The sequence below is a fragment of the Vidua chalybeata genome, chromosome 18, assembly GCF_026979565.1.
Source record: "Vidua chalybeata isolate OUT-0048 chromosome 18, bVidCha1 merged haplotype, whole genome shotgun sequence".
In the NCBI taxonomy this organism is placed as follows: domain Eukaryota; kingdom Metazoa; phylum Chordata; class Aves; order Passeriformes; family Viduidae; genus Vidua; species Vidua chalybeata.
The window spans coordinates 13,152,503-13,167,434 of record NC_071547.1 but is presented as its reverse complement, the minus strand read 5'-3'; the positions used below and the strand labels follow the sequence as shown (position 1 = coordinate 13,167,434).

General features: G+C 57.0%; 1 protein-coding gene across 9 annotated transcripts in view; it reads right to left on the bottom strand.

Annotated features, from left to right (window-relative positions):
* Positions 1-539: 539 nt before the first annotated feature.
* OSBP2 (oxysterol binding protein 2) overlaps positions 540-14,932 on the bottom strand; it is a 93,803-nt gene continuing 79,410 nt past the window's right edge. For 7 of the 9 annotated variants that reach the window (XM_053959219.1, XM_053959212.1, XM_053959214.1 and 4 more), the window contains 10 exons: positions 13,469-13,589; positions 12,528-12,594; positions 12,033-12,200; positions 9,027-9,272; positions 6,778-6,898; positions 5,988-6,091; positions 5,614-5,709; positions 5,086-5,270; positions 3,807-4,027; positions 540-3,416 (listed from right to left, as the gene is read on the bottom strand). In XM_053959219.1, the coding sequence (XP_053815194.1) occupies positions 3,274-3,416; positions 3,807-4,027; positions 5,086-5,270; positions 5,614-5,709; positions 5,988-6,091; positions 6,778-6,898; positions 9,027-9,272; positions 12,033-12,200; positions 12,528-12,594; positions 13,469-13,589 (1,472 nt within the window). In that variant the 3' untranslated portion in view covers positions 540-3,273. The remainder of the gene's footprint in view (positions 3,417-3,806; positions 4,028-5,085; positions 5,271-5,613; positions 5,710-5,987; positions 6,092-6,777; positions 6,899-9,026; positions 9,273-12,032; positions 12,201-12,527; positions 12,595-13,468; positions 13,590-14,932) is intronic. The other 2 variants (XM_053959213.1, XM_053959215.1) reach the window with 1 other exon arrangement.

The window sequence follows — 14,932 nt, the reverse complement described above, 5'->3', positions numbered from 1 at the left end:
GCCAGCTCCTCCCCACCATCCCCAGGGAACCTCCGTACCTGGGTACCTTCCCCTGAGCCCCTTTGCTGTTCCTCCTCCTCTGGGCCACAACCTTCCCCCCTTGGCCGGGCTCCCCTGGGACATCTCTACCCCATGATCTCCCCCAGCCCATCTCCCTCTCGGGGCAAACCCTGTCCTGCTTCTCCTTCTCCTTCAAGCTGTTGCTCCCAGATAATCTCTGGGACCATGCTTCCCTGGACCTCCTGCCTTGGACAACCTCCCCCAGACCACCTCCCCTCCTGCCGCTCAAACCACCCTCCCTGCACCATCTCCTCCCCTTGGCAACTTCTCCCCCAGATCCTTCTCCCTCCCTGAACCACCACTTCCCTGGACCTCCCCGTCCTTCGGGCAACCTCCTCCTATGAGCAACATTCCCTGGATCTTCCCCTTCCTGTGCCACTTTCCAGGACACCTCCCCGTCCTCCACGACCCCTCTCACACCCAGAGCTCCTCCAGGACCTGCAGCCCTGGGGAGCCAGTGACCATCTCAGCACCACGGCTTTTAAAACTCCCGAATACAAGTTTTATTTCCGTGTAGGAGAAGAGGGATCACTCACAATATATTATTGTTCAAAAAGAAAATACATTCAACAGCATTTACAGTGGAATGACATTAAAATCCTCGAGGAGGAACAGAAGGACCAGGAGATGGTGCTCTGGTTAAGTGCTGCTGATAAGATGATCTCTGGAAGATGGAGCAATTTTTTCCATTAGCCTAAAATCCGGGGGATTTCTGGGTTGGGGTGCTCCTTGTGCTCCCCCAGGCTCCGTGGAGCTGTGCAGGGTCTGTGATGGGGGTACAGCAGAGGGGACCCCTCAGGACCAGCACGAAGGGAGCATATCCTGCTCCCTGCTCTGCTCCGCCCAGGAACAGCCCAACCCAGCCTGGGAACAGCCTGTGCTGGAGCTTCTCCCTGCTCCAAGCTCCCGGGTGACACTTGCATTGACACAGCAAAAAGGCAAATAAGGCATTCTGAAGAGCTCCATTCCAGCCGTTCTACACACCCGGCTCGGGCCTCCAGGGGGACAAATCCCCCGGGACACTTCGGTGCTGCCACAAGCCAGGGCAGCGGCACCAGGGATCAGTGGGAGCATCCTCCCTCTCCCAGGCAGGACACGGGCAGCTCTCACAGGCCAAATCCCAGGCTGCATCATTTAAGATCAGCTTTCCCGAGCCAGGGCAAAGCTCCAGGAAGGAGTGAACATTCCGGAGCAGCTGCTGCAACTCTCGGGACACTGGGAAGCAGCTTGGAGCATCCCACTGCCAGGAATCCCTAGTGCCGCTCCTCAAACCCCAAACCTATTGTTTCCAGATGGGAATGTCTCTGGAACACCTTTTCCATGCTACAGGATCCAGTTTTGGAGCAAATCATAGCTTCCCTGCCATGGGAATCATTCCATCACCACCACCCAAGCTCGGGGACGAGCCGAGGGGAATCGTACTCGTGCTGTAAAAACTCAGACAGACACTTCTGTCTTCATCATTTTTCATCTTTTGTGTACCATAGAAATTTAAGCAAAATAATTTTATATATATTTATATATATATATGTATAAATTAGAAGCAAATAAATAAGATTAAAGGGTGCACTGAGAGCAGTGGGGGCTGCCCCGCAGCACAGTGACGCCGTGGGGACTGTACACCGTGGGGATCACAGGGATGGAAGTGCTGGAAGCTGATCAGGAGGAGACTGATGGATGAGGAACCTGATTGCATAAGTGTCCCGTGTGCAAGCCTGGATATTCCAGTTACCATTGCCTCAAAGTTCGTTATTGCTAATTAACTTCACGTGGGTGTGATGGGCCGGCTCGGGGCGGCCCCGGAGGCAGGGTCAGTGTGATATGATGGAGAGCCAGAGGAGGAGACAGCAAAAATGGGATCCAGCAGTGCAGGTCTCCAGGTGTTCCTACTACTCCCTGGCCCAGCAGATCCCATCTTTGGGATGCTGCCACCTCCTGCTTCCCCTCGGTGCTCCCAGTCCTCACCTGTCACCAGCAGTGTTCGCTCCGCTCCTCCCAGTGCATCCAGGGCCAGGCAGGGTGATGGCACTCAGGAGGGGTGAGGGGCACGAGGGGTTCCCTGCCCTGACAAACTGGAGCTGCCCTGACAAACAGGGAGAGCCCAGGATGAGGGAGGGGAGGAACAGGAGTTGGGAGCGAGTGCTGGATGCAGGGACCCTCCAGCCTCAGCCTGTGGCCAGGCCTGTCTGGCTGAACGGGGTGGGAGACGCAGGACCAAGGCTCCATCCCAGCAGCATCACGGCATCTCTCCCCTCCTCTCCCCATGGCACCTCTTCTCTCCTCTGCCACCCAGCCTCAGGCACAGCTCAGCAGGGAGACACCGATGGAAAAGCTGGAATTGAGATCCAGCCCCCATGTGCAGGGATACAGAGCAGGGACACGGAGCCAGGAGCGTCACTGGGACAAAAGCTCTTCACTGCATTGGCCTGGCATTCCCAGCCTCGCTGAGGCCATTTCCCCTTTCAGATGTGGTCGCAGGAAAACCAAAGCAAACCTCACTCAATCCACTCCCACACAATGAAGACAGGCTCAAGCTTTGCCTGAACACATCAGACAGTGGGGAAGCACCTCCAACGCTCTTGAAAAAAAACAAAAACCAGGTCAAAAGCCCCAAAGTCACCAGCTGAAATATCCTACTTGGTGTTACTGGGATGACTGGGCACTGTGGAACCACCAAGAGCCTCTGGGATCAAGTGCCACAGCTCCTGGGGACAGTTTTCCAAGCAGAGTTGTTCGTGTCCGTCTTTGAATGAAACCTGAACCAGGAGCAGGATTTGTTTTTTAAAAAAATAATTCCATGAAGTCCACAGAGAAATGGGGTCCCAAAAGAAGAAAAAAAATGGCAAAGAGAAGAGCTCACACAAGCACGGCATTCCCACACCCCGGGCATCTTTGGAAGTTGACGTCTCGGCCACTAGAGCCAAGGCGCTGGAGGATATAGGCAGCAACTCCTGACAGCAATGAACATCCTAAACCCAACCCAGCTCCACGTGTCCTCACTCCTAAGCAGTCGCTGGAAAAGCCATCTTTAAAAAAAAAAAAAAAAAAACCAAAAAAAGCTATTTATTAGTGCATAAAAAAATAGGTTTGGAATCCCTGTTTGGATCTCTGCATGTATTGACTCTGTCGGCCTGGCGGGACGCTGCCAGCGTGTCCTCGCTGTCCCTCGGGCTGTGCGGCTGTCCCAGGGGTGGCCCCGGAGCTCTGGGGGGCTCAGAAGATGTCGGGGCACACGCTCCAGTCCTGCTTGTCCTTGGCCTCCCAGTAGCCGCCCTTGTAGACGCAGATGAGCTCCCCGGTGACGGCGTCCACCTTGCGCTCGAACCACAGCGGGATGTACCCCTCGTAGTCCTTCCCTGGCCGGGCACAACGGGGGTCAGGGGGGCTTCTGCACCTGCGACCCCGCAATCCCACAGCTCCCAGAAGAGCAGCGACTGTCTGTTGGTGCTTCCAGAGCTCAGGGACTGATCTGGGCCCAGCCCTGCTGTGGTCACGAGGGCCAAGGGAGGACTGGTCTCCAGAGGGACAAAGTGACTGGTGGGACGTGATGGCCAGGGACACGATGACCAGCAAGGCAAAGCAGCCAACAGCGCTCCCTGGCAGAGCCCACGGCCCCAAAAACCCAACCAGTCCCCACAAGGGTCCGCCAGAGCCACCCTCCCCTTGCAGGGCGTGTCCTCCACAACCACGGGCAGCACGCGCAGCGCAGTCCCTGCATCCCGAACCAGCCCCAAGCGCCTCCTCACCTTCCTCCAGGGCCTCCACGGCCTCGGCCTCCCTGCGCCGGCGCACTGCTCTCTGCTTCTCCTCCAGCCTCTGCTTCTCCACGTTGGCCTCGTCCCAGCGGCCGCTCTCCATGAGCCGCTGGTCGGGGCGCAGCCGGCTGTCCGTGGGCGCCACGCGCTCCTCGGGCTCGTTCAGCGTCAGCGCCAGCTCCGAGAAGAAATACATGTTCTCGGCGTTCTCCCTGAATGCAGAGAGCCGGCTCAGCATGGGGGCTGGGGGACGCCTCGGGCACAGCCCCCCAGGCCTGCTCAGCCACTCCTGCTGGGCTGGCACTGCTGGGGCACCTCCAGTGCTGGGGCAGCTCTGGCACCCTCCTGACAGAGAGACCTGGAGGGACTGGAGCGAGTCCAGGGAGGGGAACGGAGCTGGGAAGGGGCTGGAGCCCCAGGAGAGGATGAGGGAGCTGGAAAGGGGCTTAGCCTGGAGAAAAGGAGGCTCAGGGGGGACATTCTGAGCTGCAGACAGTGACCCCAGTCTGCCTACAGCCACAAGGGTGGTTTTCCCAACAAATTCTTCTCCTAAAAGCTTCAGTCCCTCAGTAAAACCTCCCCATGGATAAATCCAGCTTGGCTCTTTAGGAATTTGGGCACCATGGAATGCTTCCCATGGGATGTGTGTAGCTAGAAAAGGGACTGAGCTGCTGACAGGTGTGTGATGGCTCTGGCTGTGCACAACTCCTGACAGGAGGGGGCAGCCAGGGCGGGTCAGGCTCTGCTCCCAGGGAACAAGGGATGGGATGAGAGGAAATGGCCTCATGTTGCACCACAGCAATTTCAGACTGGATATTAAGGGAAATTCCTTCTTGGAAAGGGTGGAACAGGCTGCCCAGGCAGTGGTGGAGTCCCCATCCCAACAGAAAATCCCCAAAGCAGAGACTGTCTGTTGGTGCTCCCAGGGCTCAGGGACTGATTTGAGCCCAGGCCTTGGTCACGAGGGACGACTGGTCTCCAGGGGGACAAAGTGACTGGTGGGACACGATGGCCAAGGCCACAATGACCAGCAAGGCAAAGTGGCCAACAGGCCTCCCTGCCAGAGCCCACGGCCCCAAAAACCCAACCGGCCCCCACAAACCCATACACAAGAGTCCTCAAAGCCACCCTCCCCTTCCAGGGACCCACTCAGCCCCACAAGTCCCACAGGTCCTCAGGCCTGGGCACGTAAGCCTCCCATTCCACAAGGCTCTGGGAAATCCCATCCCCACCCCAATCCTGCTGTGCCATCCTACCCCCGGGGACTCACGGGAGCGGGTACTTCCTCCACAGGACCTTTGGGGACAATGTCTGGTAGACAGTTTTCTGCTTGCCCTCGGTGCTGGTGCTGCCGTGGCTGCTGTGGAGGATCTTGGAGCACTCCATCTTCTCATCCCACGTGCCAGACATGACATAGTGGGCTTTGCCGTCGGCGTCGCTCACCACCCCTGTCACCTGGCAGGGGGACACGGCTCTGGTGGCGTGTGGGAATGCCCAGAGGGACACCACAGCCTCCAGGTGCCCAGCTGGATGTGGTGCTGTGTCTCCTGGGACATCTCTGACCTCGCAGGTGGGTGTCCAACCCACCAAAGCCCTCCCAGGTCTCAGTGCTGCAGCTCCAGCACATCAGAGCCAAACCACAGGACATGGAGGTGCCACCCAGCCCTCCCCGGCGACCCACATTAGAGGTGCCTGGCCAGCCTCTCAGCCCCATGCTGGGGCTCATCCCAGTGGTACTGGGAGCCTGGAAGAGCCAGGTGTGACCCCTGAAGGAGCAGAGTCCCTGCTGGATACTCACCTTGCGGGGAACATCCCTGGAGAAGTAGCTGTAGGGGGTAAATTTCAGCTGGCATTTATCTTTGGACTTATGGTTAACAATCTCTATTTCACCAGACTGGATAAAAGACACAGAACCACAGCAGGGAGAGACAGAGGAGGTGTTAGTTGTAGTGCAGGTACCAATCCCCACTGGGCACAGCAGCACCAGTGGCTGCCCCCCACACCAGCCACCCCCAGCACCTGCTGGCCTCGGGGAGAGCCAGGGAAGGCTCCAGGAAGCCTTTCCCATCCCTGCAGGGAAGCACAGCTTCCCATCGTGGCAGGAGCAGGTGCCCCAGGAAGGCAATGCTCCTCCAGCCCCCCAGAGCCAGGCAGAAGTGTGCCCTCACCCACCTGGTCGATCCAGAGCTTGCCCACAATGATGTTGTGCACCGTGGAGGTGACTTTCCTCCAGACGTAGTGATTCCCACTGGAGTGGAACTCCAGGTGGATGGCGCCTGTGGAGAGAGGAATGATCTGAGCTCAGCAGGGTTCCCCAGAGCCCACCACCACCCCAGCACTGTGCTCATCCTCAGGGACATCCCTCTCCCTGCATCTCCCACAACCAGGTCTGGCTCTGGATTCACCCCTCCCTCAGTCTGCTCCAGGAAGGGAGGGAAAACTCCTGCCAGGCCCTCTGCCCTCTGCCAAAAGTACTCACTCTAAAAGCAGGTCAGAAATGTGCTGCCTGGTTGATTCAGGCACGGGCACCACTCTGGGAATGCTGTCCAGCCCAGGGACAGGCAAAAGGAAAATAAAATACTGGAAGGAGACAGCTTATTGCACTTGACTGGCAGGGAGAGGGTTAAAACAGGCAGCAAGTTAACTTTAAATATCATGGAAGGAGAAATCAATTCCAGGGCAAGCAGGGTATTTCCAAAGCAAAGGAGCCTTTGCAGCTGGCATCGTTTCCACTTCCAGGGCAGATATGTTATTGTTGGATCATTGGATCAGGAGCACAAACCTGGGCTCCTTAACTGCCTGGGGTAGAACTCACTGAGCCCCAGGTGAGCCCAGGGGATTCCCAGAGCCCCAGGTGAACCCAAGGAATTGCTAAAGGCTGAGGAAACACTTTAACTGCTGGGTTTTGCATGAGCAGTGCAAGGCCAGTCAATCCCGGGGAATTCCAGAATCCATCACCTACCCAGTGGCATGATGGAGAGGTATTTGCCCCTGAACTTGCTGGCGATGGTGATCTCCTGCCACAGCGTCCACCCTCGCCTGGAGTACACGTGGTGGGCGGCTGCCGGGGGGTGGTGGCTCACCTGGGGACAGGACACACAGCCCGTGAGCACACGGCCACTGGAGAGCCAGGCTGAGTGCTCAGAGATGGGACAGCCCCACACCAGCTCGGCACTAAGGATGCTCCAGGCCCCGGGCACCACATCAGCTTTGGCACTAAGGGTGCTCCTGGACACCACAATCTCCTCCTGGGCATCAGGGGGACCCCCATGCGGTGTCCTGGCAGCAAAGGGAGACACAGCAGGATCCTGCCAGGATTTGCTCAGGCTCATTTCAAAGCATGATCCATGAGATCTTCACTTGAGCAACCATCGCTGTGAGATGCTGCTGTTCCCTGACCCCAGGACATGGCCCTGCTTTCCTGGGATCCTGCCTGAGGAACATGGATGTGCTGGCACCCCAGTAATCCCAGTGGAACAGCACCTGGGAAATCCCAGAGGACACAGGCCCACGAGTTGTCCAGAAGACACAGCAAGACTTTGGCTTTTCCCCCACGCTGGGGAAGTGGACACAGCACCCTAAGCACAGCACCTGAGAGTGACTGGTGTTCACATCGCCCTGCCCTGAAAAAAAAGCTGCCCAAAACCAAGGTAGGAGCAGGAACATCCCAGGCAGAGGGAACTGTCCTCAGCAGGCTCTCAGCTGGTGGCACAGCCTGGCACAGGCGCCCACGGATCCCCGGAGCTCCGGGACAATTTCCCTGCTGTAATTACAGCTGAGTGCCCCGAGCTTGGGATTACACACACGGGCAGGGCCAAGGCCTCGCCATTAAATCCCAGTCACCAGCAGCAGGAAATCCTATTTGGATAACTGGATTTCAGGCACTGGATTATCACTGCTTGGCTGGGCACGTTGGTGGGCTGGGCAGCACAGGCAGCACCAGGGAAAATGCAGAGCAGTGGGAAAGGAGGTTGGAATTGGTCAGGAATATCAAATCTGGGTGCAAATAGAGGAAAACTGGGACCAACCGGAGAAAGCAATTCCAGGCAGGTTATTTATTTGGGAGGGAACAGGGATGGAGGAAGAAGTGTGGTGAAAGAATGAGAACAGGGATGACAAAGTTTGGGAATGATGCAGTCAGGGGTTTCCAGCAGTACTGGACAGGCAGGATTGGGAGAGATGTGGTCAGAGGTACCCAGGGAGACAGGTAGCCCTGGGCTTGGCACCACAGCTGGGATGAGGCTGAGAAATCTACCAGGACTTCCAACTGTACCCCAGGAAGGTGAGGGTGGCAGCTGGCTAAGGGATGGATCCTGGCCAGGAATGATCCACTTCCAGGCTAAACCAGGTGACACGCCAGGAACTGCTGGCAGGCAAGGGGAGGTGGAGGTGGGACACTGCTGAGGTGGGAGAACCGGAGCTCTGTGACAGCTCTGTGACACAGTGCTGGGCTGGCTGAGGCCTGAAGCCACCTCTGACCCTGGCAGGCAGGGCACGCAGGAGGGCTGCACCAGGGCTCAGGTTGTGGCTGGCAGTGTCCCACCTCGCTGCAGCCATGGGCACTGGGATGGCTCCCAGGCTGGGATGGACCATGTGGGGACATGCAGAGCTGGGTGACACCGGGCCCACAGCGCTCGGGGTGTGGAGGGACAGCAGAGCCAGGAATTCTGGGGATTATCTACTGCAGGACCTTCCTTGGGTCACACTTCCAGGAGACCCCACAGAGCCTGTTCAGCATGGCCAGGTGGGATGGGATGGGATGGGATGGATGGATGGGATGGATGGATGGGATGGATGGGATGGGATGGGATTTGACAGGAGGTGCCATCCTGCCTCAAGCCAGCACTCCATAGGTGTCTGACAAGTTTGGGCACCCACTTCCAGGGAAGGCTTTGTCCACCCCTGGGTGTCCTGCAAGGAGCTGGTGGCAGAGCCTGGCACCACTGCAGCAACTGCTCCAAACCTGGGGACAAAGGGTCAAGCCACTCCAGCCGAACCTGTGACCCATCCCTACCTTGTCACCCAGCCCAGAGCACTGAGTGCCACATCCAGTCCTTCCTTGGACACCCCCAGGGGTGGGGACTCCACCAACCACCTTGTCCCCATCCCATCTCTGGGAGAAGAGCACACAGAAGGCTCAGGGAGGTGCTGCAGGCTGCCCCTCAGCAGGATGGCAGCACCAGGACGAGCTCAGGGAGCCCCAGCCCTCACCTGCTCGCAGAGGGATCGGAACCCCAGCTCCTCCAGGCGGTCCAGCTCAAAGGTCTCCCCCAGGAGGGGGTTGAATGGCTTTGCAGTGCGGTGGACAGTGGTGGAGTAGGAGGACACGGAGAAGGCAGCCACAAAGCACATCTGCTCCGTGGAGCTCTCACACTTCACTGCCTTGTCCAGCAGCTCGTGGTACTCCAGGTCCTCCGTGAGCCGCTGCAGCATGGACAGGGGCTCATTGAAGTTTACCTGCAGGGGAACAAGGTGGGTTTAAGAAAGCAGGAGAGACCCCCAAGAGGCACCACCAAGCCCAAAAAAAAGGGAATATGTGTTCTGCTCCCTGATCTGTGCCAGGCAGTGCCAAGGTTAGAGGTGTGGGGGAGCCAGCAGCCCTGTGGGATAATCAGGGATCAGCCCAGGTGATCACCCTGACCCCAAAATGAGCCTCAACAAGGAGATCAGCCCTGTCCCAGCCACAGGACAGGGATGTGCTGCTCCCCAGCCTGCCCTCATCACCTCCATCCCTGTGTGCCAGGTGACCTAGTGTAACAAGCACATTTCTCTCTGTGCACCTCTATGAAAAATCCTGAAAGAGAGAGAAATGTGCTTGCCACATCCTAGCTGCCCAGAAGACCTGGAAAAGCCCCATTTTGGGCTCTCCCTGCTCCTGGGACCCCAGCCCCATGACAACACCCCTATTTTTCAATCTGGAAATACTGAAATTAAAAAATAATTGAAAGCAAGACAGGACTGTGAAAGGTCTTCTGCCTTCTTAGCTTCAGTTCAAAACAAAGAAATATATTTTAAGAGGAGCAGATGGCTGAAGAACCACTTTCTGTACGCCAAGTTAAATATTTCATAGTAGAAAAAACAAACTCCAGATTCCAGGATTTAGCTTTTTTTAGATTTTCCACTCAGGGATTTAGTCTGCAAGTGGCAGGGATCTTAACAGCATCAGAGAAAGAGGGAGCTGGGGAGAAAGAGCAGCATCAAATCCACATAAAGAGCAAATCACTTGGGATAATTCTCGGGAGGGATGCGGAGAACAAAGCCAGCAGCTGCATCCTCAGCACTGCTCATGCAACAGGGAGCAAAACCCTTTCATGGGGGAAGAAGATGAATCCACCCAAATTCCAAATTCCTGCAACTGTTTTCCTCCTTTTCAGTGCTGCAGGTTTGTTCATTCAGAGGGAGAACCAAGGAGGTATTTGCACAAGAGGTTTGTCAGTCCATCACATCCCCGGGAAGGGGATGGATCTCAGAAGACCTCAGAGAACCTCAAAAATGCTCTTAATTCATCAGGAATCTCCCCAAAGAATGTCCACATGCAGCTGAGCTTGTGGGGTGTATCCTGGTGCATCTCTGGCAGGATCTTTCTTCTCATTTCATAGTGACTGTGGGATCGTTCAAGATTTCACAGAATCCCAGAGCAGTCTGGGATGGAAGGGACCTTCAAGCCCATCCAGTGCCACCCCTGCCATGGGCAGGGACACCTTCCACTGTCCCAGGCTGCTCCAAGCCCTGTCCAACCTGGCCTGGGGCACTGCCAGGGATCCAGGGGCAGCCACAGCTGCTCTGGGCACCCTGTGCCAGGGCCTCAGATCCTCATGAAGAACAATTTTTTCTTATATTTTATCTAAACCTCCTCTCTTCCACACTGCCCTCAGGTTTGGACTCAAGCAGCTCCCAGGATGATTTGATTGACTGGAGAAGTATAAATTTCTCTCTCCAGGCACCAGCAGCTGCTGAGATTTCACATCCTGATCTTACTCCTGTGCCCATCACGCCCTGCTCTGCTGCAGAACTGGATGGTGCTGGGCTGTCCATCCCAGCTGGAAATAGCACAAGGAAGTGACTGCTCATCACTCTCAGCCAGAGCTCTGAGGTCCCACTCATGCTCTGTTTGAAGAACACAACCAATTCAGCATCCCAGCCTCTGGAGTGTAGTCCCTGTTCTTTACCCAACAGAGGATGGACCATGAATATGGCTCTGTGCAGCCCATGTGGGGGCTGTTCCACACAGACCCCCCAGCAAACCCTTTCTGGCCATCACAGGCAGCCTTTGCCCCCAGGACTGAACCAGCAGCACCCAAAACCTGCCCCCAGCACCTCCTTCACCAAAAAGCTGCTCTCTGAAAGGAAAAAGGGCTGTTGGAACTTAGCCCTGGCATGGTTGGTGCAGTTAGGGCTGAGCCCTGAGTGTCCTGTCCTGATCACACTGGGGAAAATATTACCAGCAACAGGGTCCCTTCTTCTTGAATCCTCAGGGATTCACAGTGTCCTGCTTCCCTCCATGCCTCTGCAACAACTGGATATGCAGAGGATGCTCGGGCAATGGCCCTCTGCTCCAGCTTGCCCAGGAGCAAGGATGTGCTGGAACAAGTCCAGAGGAGGCCACAGAGATGCTCCAAGGGCTGAAGCCAGGCTGGGAGAGCTGGGGGTGCTCACCTGGAGAGGAGAAGGCTCCAGGGACACCTCAGAGACCCTTGCATAAAGGGCATAAAGGGGCTCCAGAAGAGCTGGAGAGGGACTGGGGACAAGGGATGGAGGGACAGGACACAGGGAATGGCTTCCCAGTGCCAGAGGGCAGGGATGGATGGGATATTGGTGAGGAACTCCTGGCTGTGAGGGTGGACAGGCCCTAGCACAGGATGCCCAGAGCAGCTGTGGCTGCCCCTGTATCCCTGGCAATACCCAAGACCAGCTTGGACATTGGGGCTTGGAGCAGCCTGGGATAGTGGAAGGTGTCCCTGCCAGTGGGGGTGGGACTGGATGAGCTTTGAGGTCCCTTCCCACCCAAACCATTCCACAATTCCATGATAAGCATGCAGCAGTTGCCAGCACAAAATCCAGTCCCTGGTGACAATCTCCTGTCCCTGCTTGGGGCTGCTGTGCCACCACAGCACTGGCAGGACCATCCCAAGCTGTAATCCAAACCCTCTGCACAGTCAAGAGCTGCCCAAATTCACCCCCTGTGCCAGCCCTGGTGCCAGGGACACTCGGACTCACGGGCATGGGGATCTTGGAGAGCTCTTTGCCAATGCAGTTCTTCATGATGCTCCAGAGGTTAAGGCTGTAGTTGGGTTTGTCAGGAATGCGAGTCCTCCTCCTCTTCCTTGGCAGGAGATCTTTGCCCATGGACTCATTGTAGCTGCTTTGATTTGAGCTCTCAAAGACCTGTGGAAGCAATAGAAGGAACTCAGGTTTAAGCTGAACCCAAACCAGACCCAGCATCTCCCAGGAACAGTAAGCACAGCTCAGGAGATCCTGAGGAGCATTGCTGGAAGCCTGTTCTCCAGGGAAATATGGGTACAATTGTCCCAAACACCTTCCTGCTTCCCTCAGGAGAATGTTTAGGATGCTGATGCCTGCTGACATCTGTGACTCACAAAGGAACCACCACAGAGCATCAGGACCCAGATGGAGGGTCCCTTCACAACCATCTCCTCTCCCCTGGTTTCACCCCACCAGGACCACCCTTCCCACCCTGCCCAAAGAACTCACACTGTCCTCCAGGTTCCAGTCCTCGGGGTGGCCCTCGCTGGCCCCGCTCAGGTTGCTGCCCGAACGCCTGCGGGAAGGAACAGGTGAGCACAGGTCAGGGCAGAGCAGGGAGGGAACACCCAGGGCTGGTGCAGCACTGCCCAGAGCATCTCCCAGGGGACTGCCGGGGAGGAAAAGGGGTGACAGAGGCTGTGCACAGGTGTTAGGAGGGGATTCTAAGGACAGGATGCTCAGGAAGGCATTCTCAGCTGCAGCCCTGAGGGCACAGAGGTTCTGCTTTTGTCACCAAGCCCAGTGATGTGACCATGGGTCAGAGCACAGCTTCCTCCAGCCCAGATGTCCATGGAGCAGTAAGAGCAGGTGATAGCAGACAGAGGGCAGGATTTAATGGCTATTGGGAACAAATTCTTCCCTGTGAGGGGGGGGAGGCCCTGGCACAGGGTGCCCACAGAAGCTACAACTGCCTCGTCCCTGGCTGTGTCCAAGGCCAGGCTGGATGGGGCTTGGAGCAACCTGGAATAGTGGAAGGTGCCCATGCCCATGACAGGAGGTGGAATGAGAGGAGCTTTAAGGCCCCTTCCAGCCCTACCCATCCCATGATTCCATGGTTCTCTCAAGGCAAGGTGCTCCCTGCCTCTGCTCAATACTCTGAGGGATTTCCCTCCAAGTCCCTGCTTCCATCAGCTGAGGGGCAGAGGACTCAGCTCTCCCACAGCACTGGCTGACACTTGCCCTTCCTCATCTGCTTCACTACAACTGGGGACCATCCTCAGCCTTGCTCCAGGAATGCAGGAGCAGCCGGACACAGGATGGACCTCTGGACAGAGGCTGGGGAAGTTTTGGAGGACATGCCCACAGAGTGACCCCGTGGGAGGGGCTGCTGCTGGAAAAGTGGCTCTTCCCAGCCCTTCCCGCATTCCCAAGCAGGCAGGGGGTGGTACCTGTGGTGCTTGGGGTCTGCAGTTACAGTGATAAAAGCTGGTGCGTCCTCCATGGCATCGAAGTACTCCGTCTCCTCATCTTCATCACTGGCCTCTCCTTTGGCAGACTGCACACTCCCTGCTGGCACAGAGGCTTTGAGACATCCCGTGCTGCAGGATCTGTCCCCAGAGCCCCCACTGTGTCCCCTCCTTGCCGGCTCCCTTCACAGCCTGAGACCCCCTGGGCATCCCACTCCACACCCCGAGGAGGCTGTACCGATTTCCAGCTCCTAAAAGCAAGGATGTGCCCTGCTCCCCAACCCAGGCACACACAGCGACCCCCGAAAATGTCCCCAGGCCGCCTGAGGGTGATACGGGCATGCCCAACCCCCAACTGATGTGGCTCGGCTCCAGCACCGCCCCCTCCGCCGGGAAATCCGGTTTGGATTGAAGCAGGGAAAAAACTGTCACGTGTTCCAGGTGATGCTGGAGAGGTTTCCCAGCCCCGCATTTCCAAACATTGCCCGCTGAGCCGGGAGGGGTCCATGGCTGCGGCACCCGGAGCCCACGGAGTCCCGGTGCGGCTTCCCTGCTCCCGCCCCATCCCGGACAATCCCATTCCCTGCCTCACTCCCACTCTCCAGAGGAGCAGGGTCACCACCTCAGGGATTTGTGCCTGTCCCTGCAGCGATTTCCCCCTGCCCTCCCCAGCTGCACCTCAGAATTGTTTGGCTGGTCTGGGCCCTCCAAGAACACCAAGCCCCTCCGTTCCCCGAGCACTGCGCGGGCCACCGCCAAGCTGCGTCCCCAGGTGTCACATCCATACCGCTGTTAAATCCCTCCAGGAATGGGGACACGGCTGAACAACCCTTTCCATGAAGAAATATTCCCCAGTATCCAAACTGAACCTCCCTTGAGGCCACAGGGGAACGAGGGCAGTGCCTGGCACCAACATCACCCCCCACCTCCAGCAGCCACTGCTCTCCCTCGGGTCTGTATTTCCTTTAAAAGTAAGACCCGGCACTATTAGCAGTTTTTGTGGCTGTAACTAACGCTTCCCTGGGGGAAGGACATTTGGCAGGAATCTGCAAAGCTGATGGATCTTATTGCATACGAGCCCTGGCTGTTCCGCTGCCACCCCACGCAGCCAACTCAGCAGTGCCAGGGGACCCTGAGCCTTTTCCCAGTGCCATGGCTGCCCTCTAGCACCCACAGATGTGCCCACCAGTAAGGATTAAAGCTCCCAAAACAGCCTGGAATAGCATGAGTGAGCTGGGGACAACCCTCTCTGGTATCTGAATCATGGGGACATCCAAGTCCCTGAGCAAGGACAATTAGGAATAATCATGGCACAATGGGAACCATTTAAAAAAATACCATGGGGATACAGGGCATTGCCTTGGGCATCCTTCCCAGTGCTGGCAGCTCGCTGGGAGCAGCCAGGCAGAATGCCCTGATCCATCCCAGAGGTGTCTGAACAGCCCT